This window comes from Nicotiana sylvestris, chromosome 8 (genome assembly GCF_000393655.2).
Source record: "Nicotiana sylvestris chromosome 8, ASM39365v2, whole genome shotgun sequence".
NCBI lineage: Eukaryota > Viridiplantae > Streptophyta > Magnoliopsida > Solanales > Solanaceae > Nicotiana > Nicotiana sylvestris.
In genome coordinates this window covers 12,450,186-12,476,919 of record NC_091064.1, presented here as the reverse complement: position 1 = coordinate 12,476,919, position 26,734 = coordinate 12,450,186, and the positions used below count along the sequence as shown (strand labels likewise).

The following is a 26,734-nucleotide window of genomic DNA, read 5'->3' as shown; positions in this document are numbered from 1 at the left end:
TAAGTTTTTCACTCTTTGGGTCATTTCTTCCTGTGCCATCTTTTAGACATGCTTTTCAATCTTTGCTGGAAGATCAAATTGGTACGAGTGGTACTCAGGAGAGTGGTATTGTTCCTACTGGGTAGCAAATTGTGACTCATGACTTTTCTTTTGTACCGCTGTCGGATGTGGGATGGTGAAGACATGTATAACAGTGGTGGTTATCTGATTGGTTGTCAATGGCAAGCTTTGAGAGCATGAAACAGAAATTCCAGCTACAGTCGTACAGTTGGGATAAGGACTGAACCCATGTGGATAGGATTGATTAGACAATGAAACCGGAATGGCAGTAGTTGAGATGGTTGTAAACTCTGGAAAACCATGAGAAGAAAAGGGCGGTCCTTGACCATTAGCACATGCTTGACACATTTCGGTCATTTGCTGTTTCAGTATTCTTATTTCCTCAACCACAGTAGACTCTTGTTGAACCCTCGGACCCTGAGTCTCTTGAGCATTTGTAACAGTTTTGATGTCAGTTGTAAATGACATTTTTCCCTTGGATCTTGTGTTGCCAGCTTACCACAAACCGACCACCTCAAACTTTCTTTACAATTCAAAACAAAAGACACGTTAGAATGGAATTAGTCGGTCCTTATTATTATCATCATTTTTCTTTCTTTTTTTTTTCATTTTTTATTTTTTTAATGATTGATCGAACCTGATGTGGGTTGCCTACGTATCATGTGGGAACATGAATCAGATCTTGTGTAGTTCGGCAAGATCAGGAGTAAAGTAAATAAATTGACTCTTATTTTTTTTATTTCTGAAAGAAAGACTAATAAAGAAAAAACAAAATATTTTTGGATTTTAATTTTTTTTTCAGAATGTTTACAAAGAAAGACTTCTAAAGAAGAATTTTTATTTTTGAATTTCTACTTTTTTTTGGAGTTTCGAAAGAAAAACTTTTAAAGAAGAAAGAATTTTTTTTTATTTTTGGACTTTTATTCTGAATTTATGAAGGAAATACTTCTAAAACAAATATTTTTTTTAATCTTGAATTTTCTTTTCTATTTTTGAAAGAAAAACTTCTAAAGAAGAATGAAAATATTTTTGAATTTTTAGAAGAAATTAAAAGAATTTTTTTTTTTGGATTTCTTTTAAAAATGGGGTTTCAAAGAAGACTTTTCTAAAGAAGTAAAGGAAAATATTTTTGGATTTGTTTTTGTGAAAATTGTGGTCTAAAGAAAGGCTTTCTAAAGAAGGAAGTAAAGAAAAAATATTTGTGGATTTTTTGAAAATTGTGGGCCGGAACCGATGAGGTTTGCCTACGTATCTCACATCCGGTGAGAATCAGACCCGCGTAGTTCGCCCAGTTTTGACAGGACAAAAATTGACTTATTTTGAAATGACTTTTCTTCTTTTTTTAAAAAATATTTTGGTAGAGTTTCAGGATAATTCAAATACCTACTTCTCACTCTATTTTCTTTTCCTTTTTTCTCTTTTTTCTTGAATTTTCTCTCCTTTTTTTCATTTTCTTTCCCTATTCTAGGAGCCAGTCAACATGCAAGCCGAAACAAACAGATACGCAAGTATCACGTAAAATGCATCAAGACGGTCTTTTAATTTGGGTACACTTGTCCTAGACGGACCCAACCCCTGTGTTGAGTCTCCAAAGTCAAATGCACGTGATGCAAACAAGTGTTCCTACTAGGGATCCGACATGAGGCTATGTTATTGTAGGTTTAAAACCTGGGTGTATTATTGTAGATCTGGCTTACCCGAGCAGACAACTCGAGCCGAGGAGGGGCAATGTACCGGTAACCAAAAGGCCATTCGGCTTTGAAACTTGTCCGAGCCGCTTCCTAAAGGTATGACACTAATAGAAAAGGAGTCACGCCAGCATGCACATCCCCGAAGATGAGAAAAAAAGGGTTTCGTAGCAGTTTATATACAGTTCAGATAATATCAAAAGCGGTAAAAAGCAACACTTAGCACATTAGGACCAAACATGTAAGTAAAATCAGATAATAAATCAAACCAAATATAATAATTATTCTAAGCTCGAATTCTTGAATCCTGAACTAGAGATTGCGGGTTCTTCTCCCCAGCAGAGTCACCAGAGTTGTCATACCTCCTTTTTCTACCCAGAAAGGGTATAAGGGAGTTTTTCCAATTAAAGTGATAATAATCGAAACAGAATTATTTATTCAAGTTCAGAGTCGCCACTTGGGTTAATTTATGGTGTCCCAAGTCACCGGTTTAAAATCCTGAATCGAGGAAGTTTGACTCCTATTTATGGTCTGCGAACACAGAAATCCGGTTAAGGAATTCTGTTAACCTGAGAGAAAGTGTTAGGCATTCCCGGGTTCCGTGGTTTTAGCACGGTCGCTCAACTACTATTAATTGGCCTAATTATCTAATTAATTACACATTTTTAACCTACGTGCATTTTTAACTTTCAACCGCTTTTAGTGTTTATGGAATTATTTTCTGGAGCAAGGCACGATTGTCATACACTTGTTGTTTTGGTACACATTGCAAACCGCGTCACATGAAATGCATCCGCGATCTACAACATATTTTTTTTATTATTATTATTAGTTATTGTGGCCGGGTCACATGAAATGTGCACCCGGATTTGGAAATTAGGTATCATAACTACGTCACGGGAACCGTACCCGTAGCTATGATAATTTTATTATAATACGCCTAAAGCAACTAGCGCATTTAATTATTTCCTAATCTTTTGAGATTGTTGTGATTCCGAATTTATGGTCAAGATATTATTGGGGCAAATAGGCTAGCTAACATGATCTATTACTTGGCCCAGATTTTTTCATCTACCCAATTAAAAGCATTTATTCAAGAACCAAAACTACACACATCACAATCGAATAAAACTAATTAAAATAATTTAAATGAAAACTAAGACATACTACTCAAACAACTTAGAATCACAAATCAACCAACACGCGCACCAAGCTATCATAACACAATGAAAGGAGAATGAAAATTGAGAAATGAACCTTTTATTGATGAACAAAGCTGAAAATTGAAAATCAATCGAGCTAAACAAAGCAACAATCCTTGGACGAAATACCGAAATTACAAACCGGAACCTCGAATCGACACTGGAATTCTCAAAACCCAAATCGACCTTAGTCAAACGATAAACTAAAACCTCAAATATCTTACAACTGTTGCAACCAAGTGAGAGGATTGTCCTGATGATTCTTTTATACAGAACCGCTCCTTCCCACGGCGACCCCTCATCATCTTGTATGTCACCTTGCTCCTCATCCTCCCAGTGAAAATCGGTATAGGTTTCCTCCAAAAGAAAATTATTTTTTTGGTTTCTAATTACAAACATTGAGCTAGTAAGAAAGTATTTCCTAAATCTAACATTCCCTTGTCCACTAGCAACAATATGACCGTACGAGAGATTGCAGTAACCCAAATGGACATTTGGGTTCAAATTGACCTTCTTTATGTAGATTACATGTGTAATTTATATGGAATAACACATGAAAGGGAAACTGTGGAGGATGAAGAACGTACAAGAGGCATTTCTAACAAAGTAGAATAGAGAGTTTTTTAGAGATACAAGCTAACTAGGCCAAATCATAAAATTGTTTCAAAGGGAGAGCTTCGGGGCAGGATTTAGGCGAGGAAAGCGATTGATTTGTTTATGGCAGAGGGAATAGAGAGTTGTTGTTACGCTTGCTGCGGCTTCACATTCCTTATCCAAAATGAGGGAACCTTTTGAGTTTTAGCGCTATCTGCTATGTATGAAAAATGGAACGAAAAGTTCAGTTGTTTATTTTTTGTTGAAGGAGATGAACGGCAGGGAGAGGGGGTCTTAGGTCTAGGAATTGAAAGTTTAGGGTAGAGTTTCTATAATTGCGTATTTTATATGGAGGTGAGAAGGGATAATGACCATTGGATTAGAAGAAAATAGATGGCTAGGATTACATCTTGCACTTAAGTGGACTAATAGGTTGGGAAGAATGGGCTAAGGGTAATTGGGTTGGACCATGTCTTTTGGGCTTGAACTTAGGCTAAAAAGACCAAATAATTCAATGTATCTATAAAAATGTAAAAATCTCTCTAAATTAAAATAAACTAATATAAAACTAAATACTACGAGTAAAACTATTTTTTTTGTATTTTCAAATGTTATAATACTATAAATATAAATATACTAATTGACTTTAACCTAGAGATGACAAATATTATTATATTTGTAATTTTTTAATTTTTGTGATAAAAATAAAGTGAAAGAGTTAACACTACTTAGAATAGCAATACTAAACCTAAATTAAATATTTACGCTAAAATGTGTAAAATCTTGGGGAGGGTCAAAAATTACATGTCTACAATGGGCACAGGGTCAAGCACTACCTGGGCAAGATTGATGACAGCCACGTGGTGACACTGCTCCATCTAATGTAATTTGATGGTAACTTGCGTTGTGCCGCGACTTTAAATCAGGCGCTTCTTGGGAGGCAACCCATGTGTCTTTCCTTTTGTTTTTCTTTGATTTTCTTTGTTGTATAGGATTTGCTTTTGGACTAACTGGTTGTGAGTTGTTGTAGGATTGTTTTGATGCAGTGCAGGACTAAGTTGGAAAAATGCACTCTCTCTGAAATTTGCACTGCGGCCGCATTGCATTTTGTGTAGACCGCAAGGGCCTCAGTGCGGGAGCAAAAATTCAATGCGGACCGCAGAGTTGATTGGTAAAAAATGAGAAGTCTCTGAAGTTTTCCACCGCGGCCGCAATGCATTTCTTGCGGTCCGTGGTGGACCATTGCGGCCGCATTGCATTTCTTGCGGTCCGCAGTGGACATCTCCCCAGTGCCATTTGTTTCTGAGTATCGCGGACCGCGGTACCATTTTGTGCGGTCTGCGATGGATAGGTAAGATGGGCCCCCGTTCCTTTTACTATATATAGGATCTGAGGCCCTCATTTCAAACTTTTCGACCCTTTGCACTCAAAAGCTAACAAATCATTGTTCATCTTATCTAACTGCACAAATTCAACTGCTACGTCTCGTTCATCTACATAGCATCTCACTTCTGGTAATTTTAATTTTGTCTTAGTTATTTAACTTTGTTATTTTCTTTTAACTTTTATTTTTCTTAGTTTTTCTTCTTTTTCTTCCCGTTTTTATTTCAATTTTGTATCGTAGGTTTGTTTAATCATGTTTAATTTAGGACTAATTAGTTAAAAACATTGATTCAAGACCTAGGGGATCAATAATAGATGAAAAATTGGACTAAAAATGTGAAAAATTGAAACCCTAAGTTGGTGTTGCTATTGGGTGTTCACCGCGGACCGCGGTGGATTTTGTGCGGTCTGCGGTGCTTCTGTGCGGTCCGCAATGTTATTTTGTGCGGACCATGGTGGTGAAACTTCTGAAAGCTGATAATTGAGGACTGCGGCCGCGATGGATTTTGTGCGGTCCGCGGTGCCTCAATGCGGACCACAATACATTTTTGCGGCCGCGGTAGCTTCTTTGCGGCCGCACTTCATTTTGTGCGGTTCGCGGTCTGCAATTTTGACCGTCTGCAATTTTATTCTGCAATGTTCATCTATTACTGGGATACTAACAAGAATAGAATGTATTCTCTTTGCAGATCATGGTGAAATCACGAGGCAGAGGCGATAAACAAAAAGGGAAAGGAGAGTCCTCCCTGGGTAGGGGACGAGGCATGATTAGATTGACCCCGCAAGCCCGACAAGCCATAAAAAAGACCAGAAAGATCATAAGGGCTGCTGATAGAGCTATTGACCACTCGGGGAGTGAGTATGTGCCCTCCCAGGAGGCGTCCGACTCAGACTCCATGCCAGAATATGTTCCTGACTGGCCGAAGAGGAACAGATTGAGGGATACACCTTCGAGCTCTCCTACTGCCCAAGCATCAGTGCATATAGCTTCTGAGTCATCTGAGGGCTCAGCTGCAGGCAGTGATAATGAATATTCCACCTCACCTACAGCTTCACTATCCGGGGAGGATCCCGTAGAAGAAGAAGGAGAAAAAGTAGGAGGGGGTGAACCCCAGGTAGGAGGGGTAGAGAGAACCAGGAATCCGGAGGCATGGCAAGATAGATTTGTGAGTGAAGTAGCCTACTACAAGCTCAAAGAATGATGGCCTGGGAGAAATTTAATACCTGAGCGGAAATTTATCACACAGGATCTTTTGCCTCACAACCCCAATGTGTTGAGGCAGTTCAGAGAGAGAACAGGCTAGGACTATTTCATAGGCCATGTGGAGGATGCCAATGAGTACTTAGTCAAGGAGTTCTACACCAATGTTGCCCACATAAAAAAGGGCACTACAGTGACTAAGGTGCGAAACTTGAAAGTAAAATTTGATGGCAAAATGATCAATGATTTCCTGGGCTTCCCGGAGGAGGATGAGACCTTGTACTTAGACAAGGTAGATTTGGGGGAGGATGCCCGTCCGTGGCTAGCTGAGTACTTGGCAATCCCAGGTACCACCCCAATATGGTTGACAGCGGGGGTAAAAATTCTAAGGAGAACCTTTAACTTTGAAGCAAAAGGGTGGGAAACATTTGTTTGTAACAAGCTAGACCCCACCACTCACGACAACTCACTTCTTATCTCCCAGGCTATATTGGTGGCATCGATCATGGCGGGGTACCCGATAAATATAGGGAATGTGATGTCCAGGGTAATTACACGGGTGGTGAATGCAGGTGATATATCCTAGCCCTTCCCCAATTTCTTGACCATGTACTTTGAGGATCTAGACGTGGAGAAGAGGATATTTGATATGAAAGTGAAAGCAAAGGCACCGTTTTCTTGGTACATCACCAAGGGTCCTGACAATCCCAAGGACCCTAAGGGAAAATCTACTACTTCAACTGGCCAGTCTGAAGAGCCAGTAGTAGTAGTGGCTCCTACGCAGCCTCCTTCAGCCACACCAGACATGGCCCCAGGACCCTCCACTTCTTTAGCTCCAAATATCCCCTCATCTACAATATATCCTTTGACTGCCCACCGCCTGAGCCAGACCCTTGCCAGTATCAACAACTGGATGCAGACAACCACTTCTAAGTTGTCTCTACTATCTACTTCGGTGGCAGCCCAGTCTGCACCTCCTCTACCACAGGTCCCACAGTCAGTGGAGGACACTCTCAAAGAGCTTCTGAACAACCAGAAGAAGCTCCTTGAGAACCAGAAATTGATCATGGATGCTGTTGATTCTCCTGGAAAGGCATTAAAGGAGCTTGCTAAAGAGGCAAAGAAAATGAGAAAGACTCATGCTTCAAAAGAGTCGGTGAAGGAGTTAAGGGTGGAGGTACAGAGGTTGAAGGCTGATCACTTGACTCTGGATATTTTATTGCATGACCCGATTCTAACAGCCCAGCCTCAGCCAGAGCAGGATACAGAGAGGCCACCCAAGAGGAAGAAGGTGATTCCCCGTACGGATGATGCTGTTATAGAGTTGGAGGACCCGTAGGGAGGTTCCTCTAGCCAGCCCCAGATTCTAGTACAGGCTCAGGACTCAGTACAGGCCTAGGTCCCAGTGGAGACATAGATTACAGGGAGCCAGTCACAGGTTCCCGAGCAGACCGAGGACCTAGGGACCCAAACTCAGGATCTTATGCAGACGGAGGGCCAATAGGGAGTTTCTTTTTCCTCTCTATCTTTTCTTGTGCTTATTTTGGGTAGTTAGCATTGAGGACAATGTTAGATTTCATTTGAGGGGGTAGCCTTATTTGGATGACTGTATATATGACATTACCTTTTTCTTTATGCTTTCTTTTTACCTTCGGTATGTATATAATTTTATCATTTTATTGCACTTTTCGTACTTTTTACTTCTGGTCTGTATATAAAGTTACATTCTAATTTATATATTCATTCTCCCTTATGTATATTCGACTTAATCCCCTCTTGTATATATTCATTTTACTTTCCACATTTTTCCTTTCATAGCTTCTTATTTTATTTTCGTAGCTTCTTGTTTGAGTTTTTGCATGCAATAAGCCTTTGGTTTTCTTAATGCCACGGTTCTTTCTAAACATGGAATTTGTGTGAACCGGGTGGCTCTTCCCGATGATGGATGGCATAAAAACCTTCTTAAGGGTTTGAGTCTGTTTTCCTTTTGCTTTTTGTGTAAATAGTAGCTAGTGAGTAATGGAGCCTCAGGCAAAGCTTCACTTGGGCCTAACACATTTGGCTTTGATCCTATGGTCAAAAATAAATTGTTGTGTATAGGATGGTGAAAGTTGTGACCTGGAGACTCTTGTGTCGACCGATAATCATCAAGTGATTTTTTCGGGACCATTGTGTTGCTCAAATCTTAGATAAGGTTGTTGTGGGCCCCCAACTCTATCTCTTTAGCAATCCCATAGCTTGTGTGGTGAGAAGTTGAATTGCAAGTCCAAGTCCCGAGCCATTAGTCTAGAACTTGCCCTGAATGTTTGTCTAGGCAAAATCCTAAGTGTAATTTGACTTGAGACGTGATTATAGGCTCTCCTTGATCCAAATGATGTCTTGAACACTTCCATAGCCTACCAATGATAATATCCCTAGTCAACCCTTTTGAGCCATAGACTTTTTCTTTCACAAACCACGATACAAGCCTTTACCCGTTCTAAAATTACCCTCTCTTGGCATCCGATCTTTCCTTAGCACAAGGCAAAAACATAAGTTTAGGGGGAGAGACGAGGAATGCAACAAAGTGAAAAAAGGTACAAAATGAAGAAAAGTAAAGGCAATGAAAAAGGAAAGAAAATCAAAAGGACAAAAAGAATGATCAATATAGAAAAAAATAAAGGGATTAAATAAAAGTAAAGATATGAAAGGTGTGGAAAGTTGAGAAAGGAGAAAAAAATTTGAAATGAACAAGAAAGAGTGACAGTGTGTCTCTCTAACCCCTTAGAAAGAAGTTAAATGACTTAAATAGTCAAGTGAATATGTGCCAAAATGAAACAAATTGAAGTGCTAATGGGAAGATGGAACCTACTTAGACCAAACACTTCCTACCCTGAATCAAAAGCCTTCACTATATCGCCACAAAAGCCCTATATGATCTTGAGTTAAATGAAGCTTACATTAGTGGTGACTTACATAAGGAGCAGGCTTATGGTACTTAGAGCCGGACTTGTGACCTTTCTTTGAGAGAGATGAGTGTGTTTCCACTATCCTCGTTCTGAGTGCTACAATCTAAAAGTGAGGTTTGCTTATGGAGAGTTGAGGAGTATGAGTTTGGGTTCCACAATGACCAAAGTAGTAGAAAGAGTTTCTTTGATGGGTTGAGTCAACTCTTGATGCTCTTGTGTCGCACTAAATCCATGGTGTTTAGAAGGTCAAATGTGTTTAATGATTCAGTTGAATTGAGGGCAATTGTTAGTCCCAATTGATGCTAGATGAGGTCACTTTAGGTCGGCTAAATTTTCTTGGATTTACTCTTACGAGGTGGGTCTTATTTTATTTGCTTGAGGACAAGCAAAAGTTTAAGCTTGGGGGAGTTGATAACTAGGGATTATGGTTCATTTCACACTCCTTCTTACTTTATTTTTGATTAAAAATGTGTACAAAATAGTTCTAAAGGCTTACATGTTGTACTTGTTTGCTGGGTTTGGTCAAAAAGGTGACAATCAGTCAAAACCAACTCAAAAAGGAGTGAAACATGCACAAGTACCAAGAACAAGTCTAGGCACAGTGCAATAGATCCACTGCGGCCGCATTCCATTTGATGTGGTCCGCAGTGAGGAGATTCGGAGAGTGCATAATTTGGAAACTCAAGCATTGCGGCCGCAAAGCATTTTATGCGGACCACAATGGACTCACCGCGACCGGATTAGATATTGTGCAGTCTGCAATGATGTAGTTCAGAGAGTTGGAGTTTGGAGATTTATTGCCAATGTGGTCCGTGGTCCTCTTTGTGCGGATCACAGAAGAAGCCACCGCGTTCGCGGTGCATTTTATGCGGCTCACGGTGGCCAAGTTCAGAGAGCAGAGATTTAAAGCTAAAAGCCTCACCGCGGCCGCACTCGATTTTGTGCGTACCGCACTACCCCCGCAGGGGTATTTTTGTCCAGAAAATTTGGCATAGTATAAATAGTTTTTTTTTCATATTTAGGTCATCAGTTGTAATCTGACTTTTAGCTGCGCTCGTGAACAGTAGTTCTTAACCATTTTGAATAATTTTAGAGTAGTTTTATCATTGAATCTTCAAGTATTAGCTTGTAATTAAATCTTATGGGATTTTCTTCATCTATGTCTTTATTTTCTTCTATTATCATGAGTAGCTAGATCCATTAGCTAGGGTTGTGGCTCAACCCTAGTATGGGTATTTGATGGGTCTTGAGTTTTAGGGCTTGAATGTCTATGGGTGTTTGATATTTGGACTAATTTGTATTTTCCATGTTGAATTAGTGGTTGCAAACACTAATTTGTGCCTTTTTGACTTGGGCTCTTCTTGAGAAATAGAGCTTGAGTCTAGGAAAATTAGTCCAACAAGGAATTGAGACGTATTCAAGAGATTGATAGCCCCAATTAAAGGGTTAAACCTAGAGATAGTAATACCCGACTTGAACCTCAATTGCTTGCACAAATTATCATACCAATTGGTCTTGAGAAAGTCAATTAGGGCAGAATCACTCAAACTACCGAGAAGTATAGAGTGAGAAGTTCCGTGCATTGGTTATATCGTAATCCCCAACATGACAACCTAGCCTTAGACTCGAGAACCCGTCAAGTATCCACCTAGGAGAAAGTCATTTCCCTAGTGTCTCCTTAACTGTTTAGACAATCTTTCAAGTCTCTTACTCTTATCTTACTTTAGCATCTTATTAACATAACATTAGAAGTAATCAAAAGACCAATGATGTTTGGAAGAGCAATTATGCATCTCTAATTTAGATAGGAACCCAATTCCCATTTCTAGCTCCCTGTGGAATTCGACCCCGACCATCTCAGGTAAAAGCTACTTCGACTACTCTCGCTACTTTGTAGTAGTGCAGGGTTGGCACCGATCATATAGTTTAAATATTGTTGAATCGGGTCTTACGTCCTCGACATGATTTGTGCATGCTTGTATTGCTTGCCTTGATATTTATAAATGAGGATATTGCTTCTCCAGAATGAGAATAAATGTATAAATGATGAAAATGAATTTGGAAATTTCCTATGAATAAAAGAATTGTTTGCTTGCTTCATGCTATTGAGTTACAACCATTTTTATAAAATCTTCGATTTATTATATTATTGGTATATCATTACTGGACCACTAGCAAGTGTCGAAGTCGACTTCTCGGCTCTACTTTCTTCGAGATTAGATGTGATACTTATTGGGTACACATTGTTTTCATACTCATGCTACACTTGCTGTGCATTTTTATTGCACAGTCACATGCATATCTAGTGGCCTGGTTTGCCGCAGCAACATGGTTGACACGGAGACTTAGGTGAGCTACACTTCTAGAGACGATTCGCAACCAGTAGAGTCTCCTTCAGAGTATTTTATTGTATTTTGTTTCTATTGTCCAACTTGTTCCCAAATAGTTATTGTATTGTTTTCCTAGAAATTGCTCATGCACTTATAACACCGGGTTCTAGGATGTTTATGGGATTATTTGGTATTTTAAGATTGTTAAAGGTATTATTATTTATTCATTGAAATTTATCATTTATTATTTAATGTCTAAAAAGAAATAATTTCAAAAATCTTAAAATAAGAAATTACTAGTTATTTGGTGTTGGCTTGCCTGACAGTGGTGTCCGGCACCATCACGACTCTTAGTGAATTTTGGGTCGTGATACAAACATTTTGGGTTCTCGACTATTGTAGTATTATTCTTGCTTTTCTCGCCTAACTGGTGAGTTACTGTACTTTGCCATCTTAGTTTTATGCATTTGTGACCTCTGTTTATGATCCAGCACGTTTAAAGTCTATTTCTGAGCATGATTCTGTCAATTTCATGTTTATATAAGTCTCCTTAGTCCTCTAATTAATATTGTTAGTTCTGAGACTATTTGTTTTGAATAATATGAATCCTCTTAGGTGTTAGCTTAATACTTTGAAATTTGCTTCCTGTATGCAGTTTTGTTAGTTCTGCACTTGCCTTGAATCTCTAGTAATCTCTTAGGGTAATACTAGAATACTGGTTAGTTCACCCATCCTGAATCTTTACAAGTTTGTCCTGATATTTTTTATCAGTACTATTCCCCTATTTTGTCACTCATGTACCCTAATAACCTGTCTTTTAGCATGTCTTTAATTCATATGATTGTTTGACTCTAGGGTAACTAGTTTATGGTTTCATACCATATCTGAATACTGATTGGGAGTAAACATAACTTGTCCTAAAATGTTAGCATGTATACTTAGCCTAATTAGACCTTTCGGGCTTTAACTTATCAAGTACTATGCACCTGTGCATAAACAACTTTGCAAATTTTGCCAATTTGTCTTAATACAGTTATGCCTCTATGTATTCTGTGTCTTAGAACTCTGTTATGATGGCTTTTTCCTAAAATCAAACTTGTTTTAAAATCTGTCCTTTACTATTGTCTCCTTATGTGTTGCTGCCTTAAACTCTTATTCTTAGATCGTTTAGGTTCTATCCTTCACCTCCCCAGTGTGAGCACTGCTCGAGGTCCATGTAAGACTCTTGTGAACTCTAACACACTGAGATTTGGTTTCTAATATCCTTTGAACTGTTTCTGAGTATTTGTTCTTTGGTGTGAGCATTGCCCTGGGTTCTTGAAGCCCTTGGAAACTTTGACACACTAAAGATTTGGGTTTTGTATGCTATGGGTGAATCATTCACCACCAATTATTGTGTACCTGTGAAAGTGGGCCTTGGAGCTGCTATGGTTTGAAGGTCTGAGTTGCCCAGGAGTATTTGGGCCTGTTGTAGGCTCTCTATAGTTTATTTCATCATTATATTCATTCATTAATATGGTCTATAATAATTTTGTAACAAACAATTCTGGGGTATTTAGTAAATTGAGAAGGGTTTCTTATTTTCAAAGTCGGGTAGAAATCCTTCCTATAGAGTCTCTATTTGTTAATTCTGCCTATAAGTTCCATATTATGTTGTTGTGTGTTAGAAATCCTACATATAGGTTCTATGTTGTGTTTACATGTTATAAATCCTGCCTACAAGACTCGCACTGTGATCTGTTAGAAATCCTGCCTTCAGGAATATTAGCTTGTCCCGTATTCGTATGTTAGCAATCACACCTATAGGATCTATATTTGGCTCAATTGTTTTCTTGCTCAATGTGTATAAATTCCCACTCATATACTGCTCAATGCTAGAAATCATGCCTATAGGATTAAAATTATCTCAATATTAGAAATCATGCCTATAAGATTAAAATCAGTTCAATGATAGAAATCATGCCTATAGAGTTAAAACCAGTTCAAATCTAGAAATCATGCTTATAGGGTAATAATCATCACACTCGTAGAAGTCATGCCTATAGGATCCTATTAACTGATTCTGAATATGTTTTTGTGATTATCACTACCAATCACTTAGACAACATGCCCATAGGTTTTAACAATAATTCTGGACTTATGATTGTGATCCATTAATGCCTGAAACGCCCAGATATGATACTGAATTAAAATCAGTAGGCAATATACATAGGCCCTAACACCCGCATTAAGAGCTGTCTCTATAGCATGTTCATCACATAGATGTCCTGCCTATAAGACTCTAAAATTAATAAAGCCTGCTAAATCAGTTACGTGCATTTGGCGTTTACATGCGGAGGTCAACATGAGCCCATATCTATCTTTATTTGAGAAGTCCTAATTGTTTTGCTTGTCACCTAGTATTTTGCAATTTTGAGAACCTTAGGCCTAGTCTAGAACTTCCCCAAATTGAGTTCCTAATGCCTCCAAGACCTTAGGAAAGGGACGAGTAATGCATGCATATGACACGAGTTAGAGTTAACTAGAGCGCTTTAGGTAAAAAATCAAAGATAGTAATCGGGTAGTAGGAGATGATAGTCTGTGCCCGCAAGATAATATGAGTAACACCCCGTCTTGGGGAGTTACGAAGTATTATTTATGTTACACTGGGTGATCCTATAAGCTAAAATATTTAGGACCCCCCATCCTTATTAAATAGTTTATTTGCCTTCTTAGACTAATTCGCATAATTTAAGTTCGGCCGGGAGCCACCGTTGTGGACCTCGAGAGGTGCCTAACACCTTCCCCTCAAGGTAATTTAAGCCCTTACCCGATATCTGGTGATGCAAACTGGTATAATCTGAGTTATTTGCTATATGTGCCCTAACACACCTTAATCCGTTAGGTGGCGACTCTAATAACCAATTCCTTTCCCTACTTTCTCAAAAAGGAGTTGTCAAAATATCGAAACCCGATTTCGCGAGAAAAGGGGGCGCAAGATAACGTTCGATTTCTTTTGGTTTTAACTGACTATTTTTCTAAATGGGTAGAAGCAGGAGCATTCACCCAAATATGCAAACAAGAAGTGATCTCCTTTATATGGAAAAACATCGTATGCCGCTTCGGCCTCCCCAAAGAGATCAGTTGTGACAACGAACCTCAATTTACATGAAAAAGGTCGCCTGAGTTTTTTGAAAAGTGGCATATCATAAGAATACTCTCAACACTGTATCACTCCGCGAGCAATGGGCAAGCGGAATCCTCCAATAAATCAATAGTGAACATCATGAATAAAAAGCTTGAGGACGCCAATGGACTATGGCTAGAGTTACTACCAGAAGTACTTTGGGCCTACCATACAACGCCGAAGACGAGCATAGGAAGATGCCCTACTCATTAGTGTATGGGACTGATGTAGTAATAATAGTCGAAGTCGGAGAGCCTAGTTTGAGATACTCCCACGAGAGCGAGCCGAGGAACAATGAAAGCAGAAGGCAAGAGCTCGACGAAGCCGAAGAACAGGGAGATATGGCCTACGTAAGGATGATCGCCCAAACACAACAGGCAGAACACTATTATAAATAAAAGGCAAAGGTCAAACCACTCAAAGTTGGGGACTACGTGCTCAAAGCTAAAACACAAGCAAGCAAAGACCCGCGAGAAGGAAAACTAGGAACAAATTGGGCTCGCCCTTAGGGTAAGTTTTTCGACCCTAACTACAACACCCTTATCTCTCCCATCGACCGACGAGGAAGGAATGCCAACCGGTTGCGAGGACGATGGCTCATCACGTCACTCAACATTCGGAATCTCCACATATGGCCCCCCAGTTTCAGCCTCGATATCGTGAAGGGGTACACCATCTATGGACCACGTTGATGGCGGGACCTCGGACGACAAAGAAGCATCATCTTCAAGCACGACGATCACCGGCTCATGACCACCCCTCACTAGATCCACAACTCGGACGGTCCCATTGCCAACATGTATCCACCTCCTTTTGCAAGAAATCAAACCCTCATCGCCTGGCGATGACTCATCTTCTTCATCTATTAAATGATGCAAGGGGGAAGTCGGGAGTTCTATTGCTGATGCATTCGATGACCGAGCTGACCTAGTCGCAATAGAAGGTGGAATGGAAGCAGACGACCGGGCAAGCCTGGGCGCGGTCATTACAGAAGCGGACTCCAAATAGGTAGTTTTCCTCTTATAAAATACAGGAGGAGCCCTCGGTTTTCTCGAAGGTCCTCGAGCTGAAAAAGTAAGGTTGAAAAGTTCACTTACCACAATACTGTAACAAGCAAGGGGCCACAAAGTCAAAACAGTTTCAAGTAAAAATAAATGAACTTACCGGCCGCGGAAGATGCCAGCCCGAACTTCTTAAGAAAGGCCGGCCACTCGCGGATCTCCACCATATGAGGCAGAACCTAGCTAACACAGTCATGAATATCCTCGACCAAAGGAGGAGGCTCAATCTCGGTTGCACAAAGAAGGAACGAAATGTCAGAACACGGTGAAACAGGTAGAGCAAACGCTTGATATTAAAAAAAGAGAGAAAAATACTTCGGGCATAATTCCAAGCCTCAGGGAACCCGTCCGAGTTGGCCACTACGTGCTCGACTTTGACAAAGAAGTAGTTGAGCTAAAACTGACGATTCGCCTTATCGTCCATCTTTACCACCAAACATTTGCCCCTCGGTGGCGAAGATGCAACATTGTCCCCCTATGGAAACTAGGGGCGAAGAGATGCATCAAATGACGAAGTGAAACCTCGACCCCGACTAGATTTACATATTTCGTAAGCATGCAGATAAGCTTGTAGATGTATGGAGAAAGTTGGATCGGGCAAACGCCGTAATAGCGGCAGAATTCCTCCGCCAATGGGATAATAGGGAAGGAGTAGCTGACGTGGAAAGGGTACACATAGAAAGCACAATACCCAAGGCGGTGTATTTGTACCACATAGTGCTCTACTGGAATTAAATCGATGTGGGCAGAAATCTCGAACTTTACCCTAAAGTCAGCAAGTTCAGCCTCTTTCATCAATGACTCCGAGATCTCAGGGTCGTCCTCGGGCACCTTCGAAAAACCGGATCTAAACTTTTCACAACGAGGGATTATCTCATCAACCGTAGGAAAATTCTCATTTTCGACGGCAACGGGAACACTATTATAATGGGGAGGCATACGTACCGCTAAAGGAACAGGGTCAGATACCCTACCAGAACTAGAAGATACATTAACCATATTTTTTTCCTTAAAGAAGAGGATGTTGCAAGTGAAGAAGGGTTGTGAGTAGTTGGTACTACTGGAATCGAGGAAGGCAGATACACAGTAGTGAAGCTAAAGAGGATAAGAACTCTAAAATGAAGAATGAGGAAGAATACACAGAGGTTCAATATTAAGAATGCAAAACATAGGTAAATGATTCCATATCCCTATTTATAAGAGTTCAAAAGCCAGACTCGAGAAATCAAACTGTCACTACCAGGCACAAGAATTGAAACAACAAAGTCACGAGAAACGGCGTAGGGCATCGGGAAAATGCATAATAATGACGCATGATTTCATGACATCATTCTGAATCAGTGTGACCTTAGGTTGCGGCTCACAAAAGGCCACGTTACCACCTCGTCTGAAATGTCACTACTCGACCTGCTCGCCTAGACTTCCCAACCACAACAAATAGGGCCTGCCCATCGAGGCCATCCAGGGTCGGCCTCACTAAGCGGAGGGACTAACTATATATGCCAAAATCTGTCTTGAGGAAATTAAGTGTAAAGTGGCGTCACAGAAGAGATCGGCGGAGGTCAATTAGGAAGCATCAAGGTTTGTGATCGAGAAGCTAACCATGGCTGAGGTCGATTGTTGTGCCAATAGCTGTAACAATCACTATTTGAAATAAGACATTGAATATTCCCTGGGATATTCCCTTCATTAGTACTATTAGGGTTGTTAGGGATAGGCCTTGTATAAATAGAAAAAGAGATAAGTGGATAAGGCATATAATATTCATTTGATAAGAACACTTTTTGAGAGGAAGATTCTCTCTCTAGCAAAAATACAAATTCTAACTTTTCATCAAGATTCTTGCTCACGTTATTTCATACTTTTCCATCAGATCCGAGAATATAGTTCAAATATTCTGGGATTTGCTTCAAGTTCTAGATCTAGAGACATTATCATTAATTAGGTTTAACCCTTCGTTACATAAGACTTAATAGTTTAATCGAAAGTATATACTCCCTCTGTTCCAGTTTATGTGAACCTATTTCCTTTTTGGACCGTTCCAAAAAGAATGACCTCTTTCTAAATTTGGTAACAATTTAGCTTAACTTACAATTTTACTCTTAATGAGAAGTTTTTATAACCACACAAATACTCTGGGCCCCTTTTTGACATGTTTAGGACCACAAATTTCAAAAGTCTTTATTTTTTCTTAAACTCCGTGCCCAGTCAAATAGGTTCACATAAATTGAAACGAAGGGAGTATTACTTTTTTGTCTTTTTGGTCAAACAGTCACGTCGTTTGATACATAGAGGGCCATTGTTACAACAAAGAGGATACACACACGTTGACTAGTGACACAGCTGCCATGATATGTAAGGACTAGGTAGTCGGTAAACATATCCAATCTTGAAGAATTAAAATAATATATACTAACAGTGCAAAAAATTATCTTTTTACTTGATCAATGTAGTTTGATGTGTTAATTGTAACGTAACACTATTGGTAGTAAAATGGATAAAAAAAGATAATTATTTACTCATATTTTTTATTAAAAAAATGGATTGGATAATGAACTTATAAAAATGAATCACCACTTAAAAATGAATACTTACTGGATAACCAATAGGTTTAACTTTGTATTTGCAAAGAGTCAAATTGGGGTTTCCTCAAATTTGGGAGACTAAAAATTCTTCCAAAATTGATCACATTCAAGAAGTCATGGATAATGGGTATCCATATTATCCATCATTTGACTGATTTTCTATCCGTATTAAATATGAGAAGGTCAGATATTTTATCCGTTTTTGCGTTATACGTTTTCGGCCCACCCATATTCGATTTGATCCGCACCCGTTTGTCATCCCTACGTACCACTATCATTTTTATCGTGTCATCAAATTCATTTGTATCATAAAAATTTAATAATAATTATCTTATAAGTGACGTGATTGTGTAACATTTTTTTTTTTACAGACATTAAACTTTGGCACAACCATAAAAGATTAGAGGTGTATTGTCATTCCCAAAATGTAAAACAAGTCTATAAATATCTTTTGTTAATGACTATTATCAAGCATGTCTTCATGCAGAAAGAGCATATTTAATTTTCTATTTGGCCAAATATAGACCAGGTCAACGCAAGTTCTTCGGCTATATATGTTTATACGAGGCAAAGGTCAAGTGGCCAAAAACACCAAAACAAAAAAAATTCTTCCTTTTTTATCGACCGTCCTCAAGTTTGTTTTGGTGGAATTTACCTCTAATAATATGACTTTCAAATCTTCACCGAACAAATGAATTTGGTTTGTTATTGTCTCTTAATGAAGGCTTTTCTCTTGTCACCTTCTCTTCTTCTTCTTCTTCTTTTTCCTTTACCAATTCATCACCCCTTTGGACATGGCCATAAACCTATCATTGTAATTGCAAATATTATAAGGATTGAAGAGAGAAGGGTTAGAAAAGAGAAATTCAAAGCTAGTTTAGATTACATTTTGAAGAAATAGAGGAAAGGAAATTATTTAACTGGCGAAAAGATGAATGACTTGTTTTCTCCTTCGTTAAAAAAATATCAGGACCTGAAACAACAGGTCCAGATGGATGATCTGGAAGCCGGGGCCGGAGGAGGGTCCGGCCTCGACCCTTCCCAGAATGAAAGCATTGATCTTGCTAAATTCTTTGAAGATGTAGAGAATGTGAAAGAAGATATGAAGGATGTTGAGAAGCTTTATAAAAGATTACAAGAATCAAATGAAGAGAGCAAAACCGTGCATAGTGCTAAAACTGTGAAGGAAATTAGGTCTCGAATGGATAATGAAGTGACACAGGTATTGAAACGAGTTAAGATCATCAAAGGAAAGCTTGAAGCTTTGGAAAGATCCAATGCAGCTCATAGGAAAATTCCAGGTTGTGGTCCAGGATCCTCTGCTGATCGAACGAGGACTTCTGTAGTTAGCGGTTTAGGGAAGAAATTAAAAGTTCTCATGGATGATTTTCAAGCATTGAGAGCAAGAATGAATTCAGAATACAAGGAGACGGTGGCAAGAAGGTACTGTTAAATTGTGCAACAATCTTATCTAAAAGTTTGAACTATTCGAGAGAGCAAACTCTAGGTCCTTTATAACTCTAATATAAATAACAAGGATATGGGCGTAACAAGCATGAAAACAAATGCGTTAAGGCGCAATGGCTTTTGCACAACAGCTACACCCTTACTTCATGCCTTATTTGCCACTGAGAAACTAATCTAAACAGAAACCCGTACATGCTTTATATCAAAGTCAACTTTTTCCCCTTTAGTTTAGAATGAAGGACCTTGCAACCTAAGTTGATCGGATTCTTTACTTTCGATATTGCACACATGTCGATACGACATGAGTGTGAGTAGGGGTAAGGGATCCGTATCGTCTGCTCAATCGATTTTGGGCACTTTCACCAAAATCAACGGAGAAATTCGGGACAAATACAATAATTTTTTAAATCAAAACAAAAGCTGGGTGAAACTGCAGGAAATGGAATACTTTGTATATAGAAATTTCTATGCTAGTCTTTTTCCTTTTATCTCGTTCTTGGATTCTCATCTTGATTAATATCTCTTTCTCGGAATACCTTGTAAGTGATCATATAATGTCTCATAATTTAGATATTTTTTTATAACTCTATTTTTAGATGTTTGAATATTTTTTTAGCCGGAACCCCACACCAATATCTGTACCCTCGAATCTTAACATTTAGATCATGAAGGATGTGACCACTAATCCCCACCAGTATCGGACATCCGCACCTGAGTCTGAGCAACTTAGCCTGCTACCTTGCCAACTTGCTTCACCCTATCTTTCTATTTTCTCAAATGGACATTTAGGAATCCCTTGTTCAAAGATCCTAACCTAGATCAATATCCATTCTCAATAGAACTATTTGTTTACTTATTTATGTCTTCAATAGGTACTTCACCGTGACAGGAGAGAAAGCAGACGATGATCTGATAGAGAATTTGATATCAAGCGGAGAGAGCGAGTCGTTTCTCCAGAAGGCAATTCAAGAACAAGGAAGGGGACAAATTATGGACACCATATCAGAAATTCAAGAAAGACATGATGCTGTGAAGGAAATAGAGAAGAACTTGATTGAGCTACACCAAATTTTCCTAGACATGGCTGCACTAGTGGAAGCACAAGGACAACAATTGAATGATATAGAGAGTCATGTGGCACATGCAAGTTCATTTGTTAGAAGAGGTACTGATCAACTCCAAGAGGCTAGAGAGTTACAAAAAAGCTCAAGAAAATGTACTTGCATTGCCATTCTCCTTATCATTCTGCTTATTGTTGTCCTTACTTTTCCACTTTGGTCGCCTTTAATTACTAGCCGATTGTAGAAATGATATTTAACAACAAAAGAAAAGACCCTTTTGGAAATATTCATTGTCAGAATATTTTCTTTTCTTTATTCATTGTTTGTGTGACAATACTTATAGAAGTAACTTCTGTCATATTAATGGCTTGTTTCATTATGTACATACATGTCGTAATCCTTATATTAATCTTTGTAATCAATGTGCCGCGAGAGAGCAAATGGTGCGATATGTTTGAATGTGAATAGTGATGTACGCAGAATTTTGCACATGCAGTTATTAAAATTTGAACGAGCAAAAATACAATGAATTAAATAATAAAAATCTAAAAAGTGAACCCTATCATATTTAAATTTTGAATCCCCTCCACTTTTTGAGTGTAGTATTTTGCATACCCCATTGAACCTGAACTTTTTAAGTGACAATGAATTATTCCTTCATGTTTGAAGGACGAAGGTAGGTACAAAATCGTCTCTTAAATATAGTTCTAAGTAGTTTTGGCCCTTCAAGCTTTTTAAAACTGTACACTTTTAGTCAATATCAAATATAAAACAAACTTTGGTTTTTAGATTTAACGAGAACTGTGAAAAACAAAAGGATTTAATATGGATTCAAATTTAAAGGTGCAATTTTTGCCATTTTTGGTCTATTTCTGGAGAGTGGTACAAAAATTTGAGGTGCAATTTTTTCTCTTTTTTTTTTTTTTTTTAAAATTTATTTCTAGTGTTTGATAAAGTATTTGGTAATGCGATTTCTAGGATTTGAGAGGACTTTCCTAGTATTTCTAGTTAATCATTTTTTCATAGTTCTCATTAAATCTCACCATTAGAATTTATTAAAGATATGACAGATATTAAAATAACTCACTCTTGACAAACTTAGAGGCAAAATTACTCAAGGGTATATTTAAAGGACTACTTTGAACTTATCGCCGAGATAAGGCACCATTTAGTCATTTTTTCTACGTACCCATGTGGCCTATACTATGAGAAAATGTTTAAATATACCATTCGTTATACTTTGGATCCAAATATAACTCTGCCGTAATATTTTTGGTTCAATACCCCTCTTCTGTTAAGTTTGTCCAAAGTGGACATCCAATCCTATATGACATTGATATCTTATGAGGTGGATGTCACGTGACATGCCACCTCAGCGCCCCCTAATCCATATATAAAAGACTAAAATTTGAAATATAATATTTTTCATAGTAGCGATAATGGTGGCAATACTGATGGAGAAGAAGAAAATTTTAGTGGTGGAAAAAAAATAGAAGGGAAGGGTAAAATGAGTTAGGGGCGTTGAGGTGTCAAGCCATGTGGCATCCACCTCAGCAAATGTCAGTGCCACGTAGGATTAGATGTTTGGACAAATTTGACGGAAAAGAGATATATTTGAACTAATAGTATAACTATAAAGGTATATTTGGACTCAAAGTATAACGAGGGGTATATTTAAACCGTTTGTAATACTATGTAGGTATATTATGCCCTTTTCCCTTTTTTCTGATAAAAGCACCAACAAATGTTGGAGAAGCGCCAACTTCTTTCGATAAAACGACTCAAACTGCTGATTCTTCCTCTGTCATGTTCTTGAAACTATTTATCCAACGCCATTACAGCTCTGTTACTTCCCTCACAAATCCTCCTTCCAAAGAATCCGAAATAATCCAACTTTGCAGGTCAGGTTTGCTATCCCAAGCTCTAAACCTTCTCAGCACCATAAACAAAATCTCCTCAAAACCAATATTATACGCCACATTAATACAAGCATGTACAAAAGCTCATTCATTCAATCACGGGCTTCAATTCCATGCCCACGTCATCAAAACGGGCATCGAAAATGACCGTTTTGTCGGGAACAGCTTGCTTGCTTTGTATTTCAAATTGGGTCCCACTTTTTCGGAGACTCGTAGGTTCTTTGATGGCATGTTGTACAAGGATGTTGTTGCTTGGTCTTCGATGATAACTGGGTATGTTCAATTAGGAAAGCCCAATGTTTCATTGAAGTTGTATGGGGAAATGATCGGTTTGGGTTTTGAGCCAAATGGGTTCACTTTATCTGCTGTGATTAAAGCTTGTTCTGAAATTGGGATTTTGAAATTGGGCCGTGGGTTTCATGGTGTTGTGATTACCCGTGGATTTTATGAGAATAATGTGATTGTGAGTGCGTTGATTGATATGTATGGTAAGAGTTATTGTTCTGTTGATGCAGTTAAACTGTTTGAGGAATTGCCTGAACCAGATGCTGTTTGTTGGACTTCGGTTATTTCGGGTCTTACGAGGTGTGAATTGCATGAGGAGGCTTTGAGGTTGTTTTATTTAATGCATAGGAAGAATGGGTTGTCACCGGATTTGTTTATGTTTGGGAGTGTTTTGACTGCATTGGGTAATTCGGGTAGGTCGAGGCAAGGTAGAGAAGTTCATGCTAAGATTGTGACAAGTGGACTTTGTGGGAATGTTGTTGTTGATAGTAGTTTAGTTGATATGTATGCAAAATGTGGGCTGGTTGATGAGTCTCAGCGTGTTTTTGACCAAATGGCTAAGAGGAATTTTGTGTCATGGTGTGCGTTGATGGGCGGATACTGTCAAAAGGGTGACTTTGACGCTGTAATTGAGCTTTTTAGGATGATGGGGGAAGTTGATCTTTATAGCTTTGGAACTGTTCTTCGTGCTTGTGCAGGGTTGGTAGCTTTGAAGTCGGGGAAGGAAGTTCACTGCCAGTATTTGAGGAGAGGTGGTGGGAGCGATGTTATTGTGGAATCAGCTCTTGTTGATCTCTATGCAAAATGTGGCTTTGATAATTATGCCTATGTCATTTTTTGCCAAATGAAGGTTAGGAATTCGGTTACTTGGAACTCAATGATATCTGGATTTGCTCAGAATGGGAAAGGTGCGGAAGCCATTGCAGTATTCGAGGAGATGATTAGTGAAGGGGTCAAACCAGATTATATCAGCTTTATCGGGGTTCTTTTTGCTTGTAGTCACAGTGGTATGGTTGACGAAGGGCGAAAATATTTTCTCTCAATGATTAATGAGTATGGTATCAAACCTCATATTGAGCATTTTAGTTGCATGGTTGATCTTCTAGGTCGGGTTGGAGAGGTAGAAGAAGCTGAAAGTTTGATTCTTGGTGCAGAATTCAGAAATGATTCTTCCCTTTGGGCTACCTTACTTGGTGCTTGTACTAGTAGTACAAATCCTACTGTTGCAGAGCGTATTGCAAAGAAAATGATGGAATTAAATCCTGATTATCATTTGAGTTATGTTCTTCTAGCAAATGTGTACAGAGCAGTAGGTCGGTGGGCTGATGCTCTTGAGATTCGGCGGCAGATGCAAGAAAAAAGAGTGAATAAGATAACCGGGAAGAGCTGGATTTAAAACGAATACTAACAGCTTATGGCCTTTTCAGTGAAGAACTCTATCAGGTTGCCCCTACAAAGACTTTCCTGAAAGCGCTCAAGATGATATCACGGATACATGATAGCACATTTATCAATTTTATTCCTTTCAGGATGACCCTTGTTACAAACTGCAACTTGTAGTCCTCGCTTATATGTATTCCTTGGACTGGGGTAAGCATGCAGTATGAAGACCAATTGTCAGAGTATCCAGCATAAGCATTATAGACGTGTATAGCGGACACGTCACTGGATATAGAGATTTATCAACCCATAATATTGATAGCCTTAAGGTTTCCTAATAGTTCAAAATGTAGGACCTGACACATCTTGATCTGAGTCTTTTAGGAAAGGAAGAGTTACTAGTGACACAAGCCTTTCGATAACACGAGTGACCAAAATCGCGAGAATGCTTTCAGCTATGTGCAACATTGTAGAAATAGAATTGTCGAATTCTTTGAGATTATTTATAAACATTGACAGCAGAAAAAAAAAGCTGATTTTTTCAAAGCTTTCTTCCCTTTTTATTCCGCTGGTTTCAGGATGAGAGATTTAGTTGAACTTATCCTGTTACATCTTGAAATTGTATTGTCAATCACTATGAAATTTATCAGAGTTTCAAAGCTGATACTTTTATTAGGTTGCATCTCTTCTTTCCCCATATTAACTGAAAATGAATTCATACAAGACCAAACTATAATGGGCAAATGCATGCCCAAATACAACTTCAACTTCCAAAAATTATTTTTCAACACAACTTTAAAAATTCTTTTTCAAGTTTCATTAAAAATTCTTTTTCAAGTTTCAATAAAATCTATGCCCAAATGCTTGTGGGGGGAGGGGGGGGGGGAAAGATGTTGGTTTGGTAGGAGAGAAGTATTTCATTGTAATTTGCACAACAGCTCAGAAGCCCCCTCCCATTATCATTTTCAACTTTCTCTGTTTTGCAAGAACTATAAATTCATAACAGCTTTACAGGACAGCATATAGTAAAAACCAAAACAGCAGAATATGCCAACATAACCACAACTCGAACATACAACATTAACACTTGAGTTGGTGGGGTGCGCTAGGCCCAAGCAATAGTGCAAGACCAGGGCGACGCATGAAGGCCCAGGCAGCAAGCTACCTTGATGAGCCTTCCCCCTAAAAAATTGAGTTAATATCGTGTGAGCCAATGACCCACATATCAGATATTAAACTGATAAGAACAGATACTACACTTGATCTTAGCCAAAAGGCCGAGAAAGGTATGATTTACTTGGTGCACGGGCCTCTTCATTTATACTGCCTTTCAACTCTTTTTTTTCCATTTTCTATCAATGTGGGATGACAAACCTTATTATATAGGAACTCCTTTGCTTTATTTGAAGGATACCAAAGGGCAAACTACAGCTTGTTGAAAAGTGCAGATATAACTTCTTATTATTAGGTGCTGATGTAAATAGAAGAGAAAAAACCCAAAACAGTCCATTATCTTTGAAAGTAGACTTAAAATAATCCCTTGTATATTATATGGAGCACATTCAGCACTCCGCAAGCTTCCATTGAGGAACCGGAGAACTTAGTACACTGAAGCAGATTTAGAATTTAAGTTTTATGGGTTCAACCTTTAAGATTTTTAGCATTGAACCCATTATATTTTTGAAGTTAGGGGTTCATATTGCTATTTATTGCAATATTAGTGAATTATTACACATAAATTTATGTTCCGCGTCAAAAGTACTTAATTTAGTTGAACCGGCGCCGATACATTACATCGTCCTCTAAGTACACTTGATGAAGGGATTGATAAAATTGCCAGGAACTTTTGGAATGCTATCTTCTATCTTGCTTAGTTTATCAATGATTCTCAAACTTGAGAAGAAGCCTTCCCTTGGGTACCGAAATCACATAACCATGCATAGAAGCATCCGGGAACTGGTAAAGTACATAATTGTAACGACCCGACCGGTCGTTTTAAGCATCTGCACTTTGCTTGCCAGTTCCCGGGCATGACTAGCCCCGTATGATGTATTATGGCTTATGTAAATCGTCGGTTTTGGTTTTCAGGGTAATCGGATCAGATATGAAAGAATGATTCTCAACTTAAAGCTTTAATTTGAAATGTTTGACCAAGTTTTGACCTTTTAATATTCGATCTCGGGATTTCTATGAGTTGGTTAGCTCCGTTAGGTAATTTTGGACTTGGGAGCACGTCCGGAATGTGATTTGGAGGTGCGTGATGGATCTAGGCTTAAATTGGCGAAAGTTAGAAACTTGGCGATTTCGGCTGGCAGTGGAAAGTTTGATATCGAGATCGAAATAGAATTCCGGAAGTTGGATTAGGTTCCTAGTGTCATTTTGTGACGTGTGTGTAATATTTCAG

General features: G+C 38.7%; 2 protein-coding genes and 1 non-coding gene across 3 annotated transcripts; 2 read left to right on the top strand and 1 right to left on the bottom strand.

Moving 5' to 3' along the window:
• The first annotated feature begins 18,887 nt into the window (after positions 1-18,887).
• On the top strand, positions 18,888-21,098 carry LOC104231319 (syntaxin-124-like). The gene is made up of 2 exons (XM_009784292.2): positions 18,888-19,661; positions 20,558-21,098. The coding sequence occupies exons 1-2, from the start codon at positions 19,150-19,152 to the stop codon at positions 20,988-20,990; spliced, it is 945 nt and encodes a 314-aa protein (XP_009782594.1). The 5' UTR covers positions 18,888-19,149; the 3' UTR covers positions 20,991-21,098.
• A 1,410-nt stretch (positions 21,099-22,508) lies between these two features.
• LOC104231318 (pentatricopeptide repeat-containing protein At1g03540) lies at positions 22,509-24,977 on the top strand. The gene has a single exon (XM_009784291.2). The coding sequence runs from the start codon at positions 22,553-22,555 to the stop codon at positions 24,344-24,346; it is 1,794 nt and encodes a 597-aa protein (XP_009782593.1). The 5' UTR covers positions 22,509-22,552; the 3' UTR covers positions 24,347-24,977.
• Positions 24,978-25,425: 448 nt separating this feature from the next.
• On the bottom strand, positions 25,426-25,620 carry LOC138876721 (U2 spliceosomal RNA). The gene has a single exon (XR_011402058.1). It is a non-coding gene; the product is annotated as a U2 spliceosomal RNA (small nuclear RNA).
• Between the last annotated feature and the right edge of the window lie 1,114 nt (positions 25,621-26,734).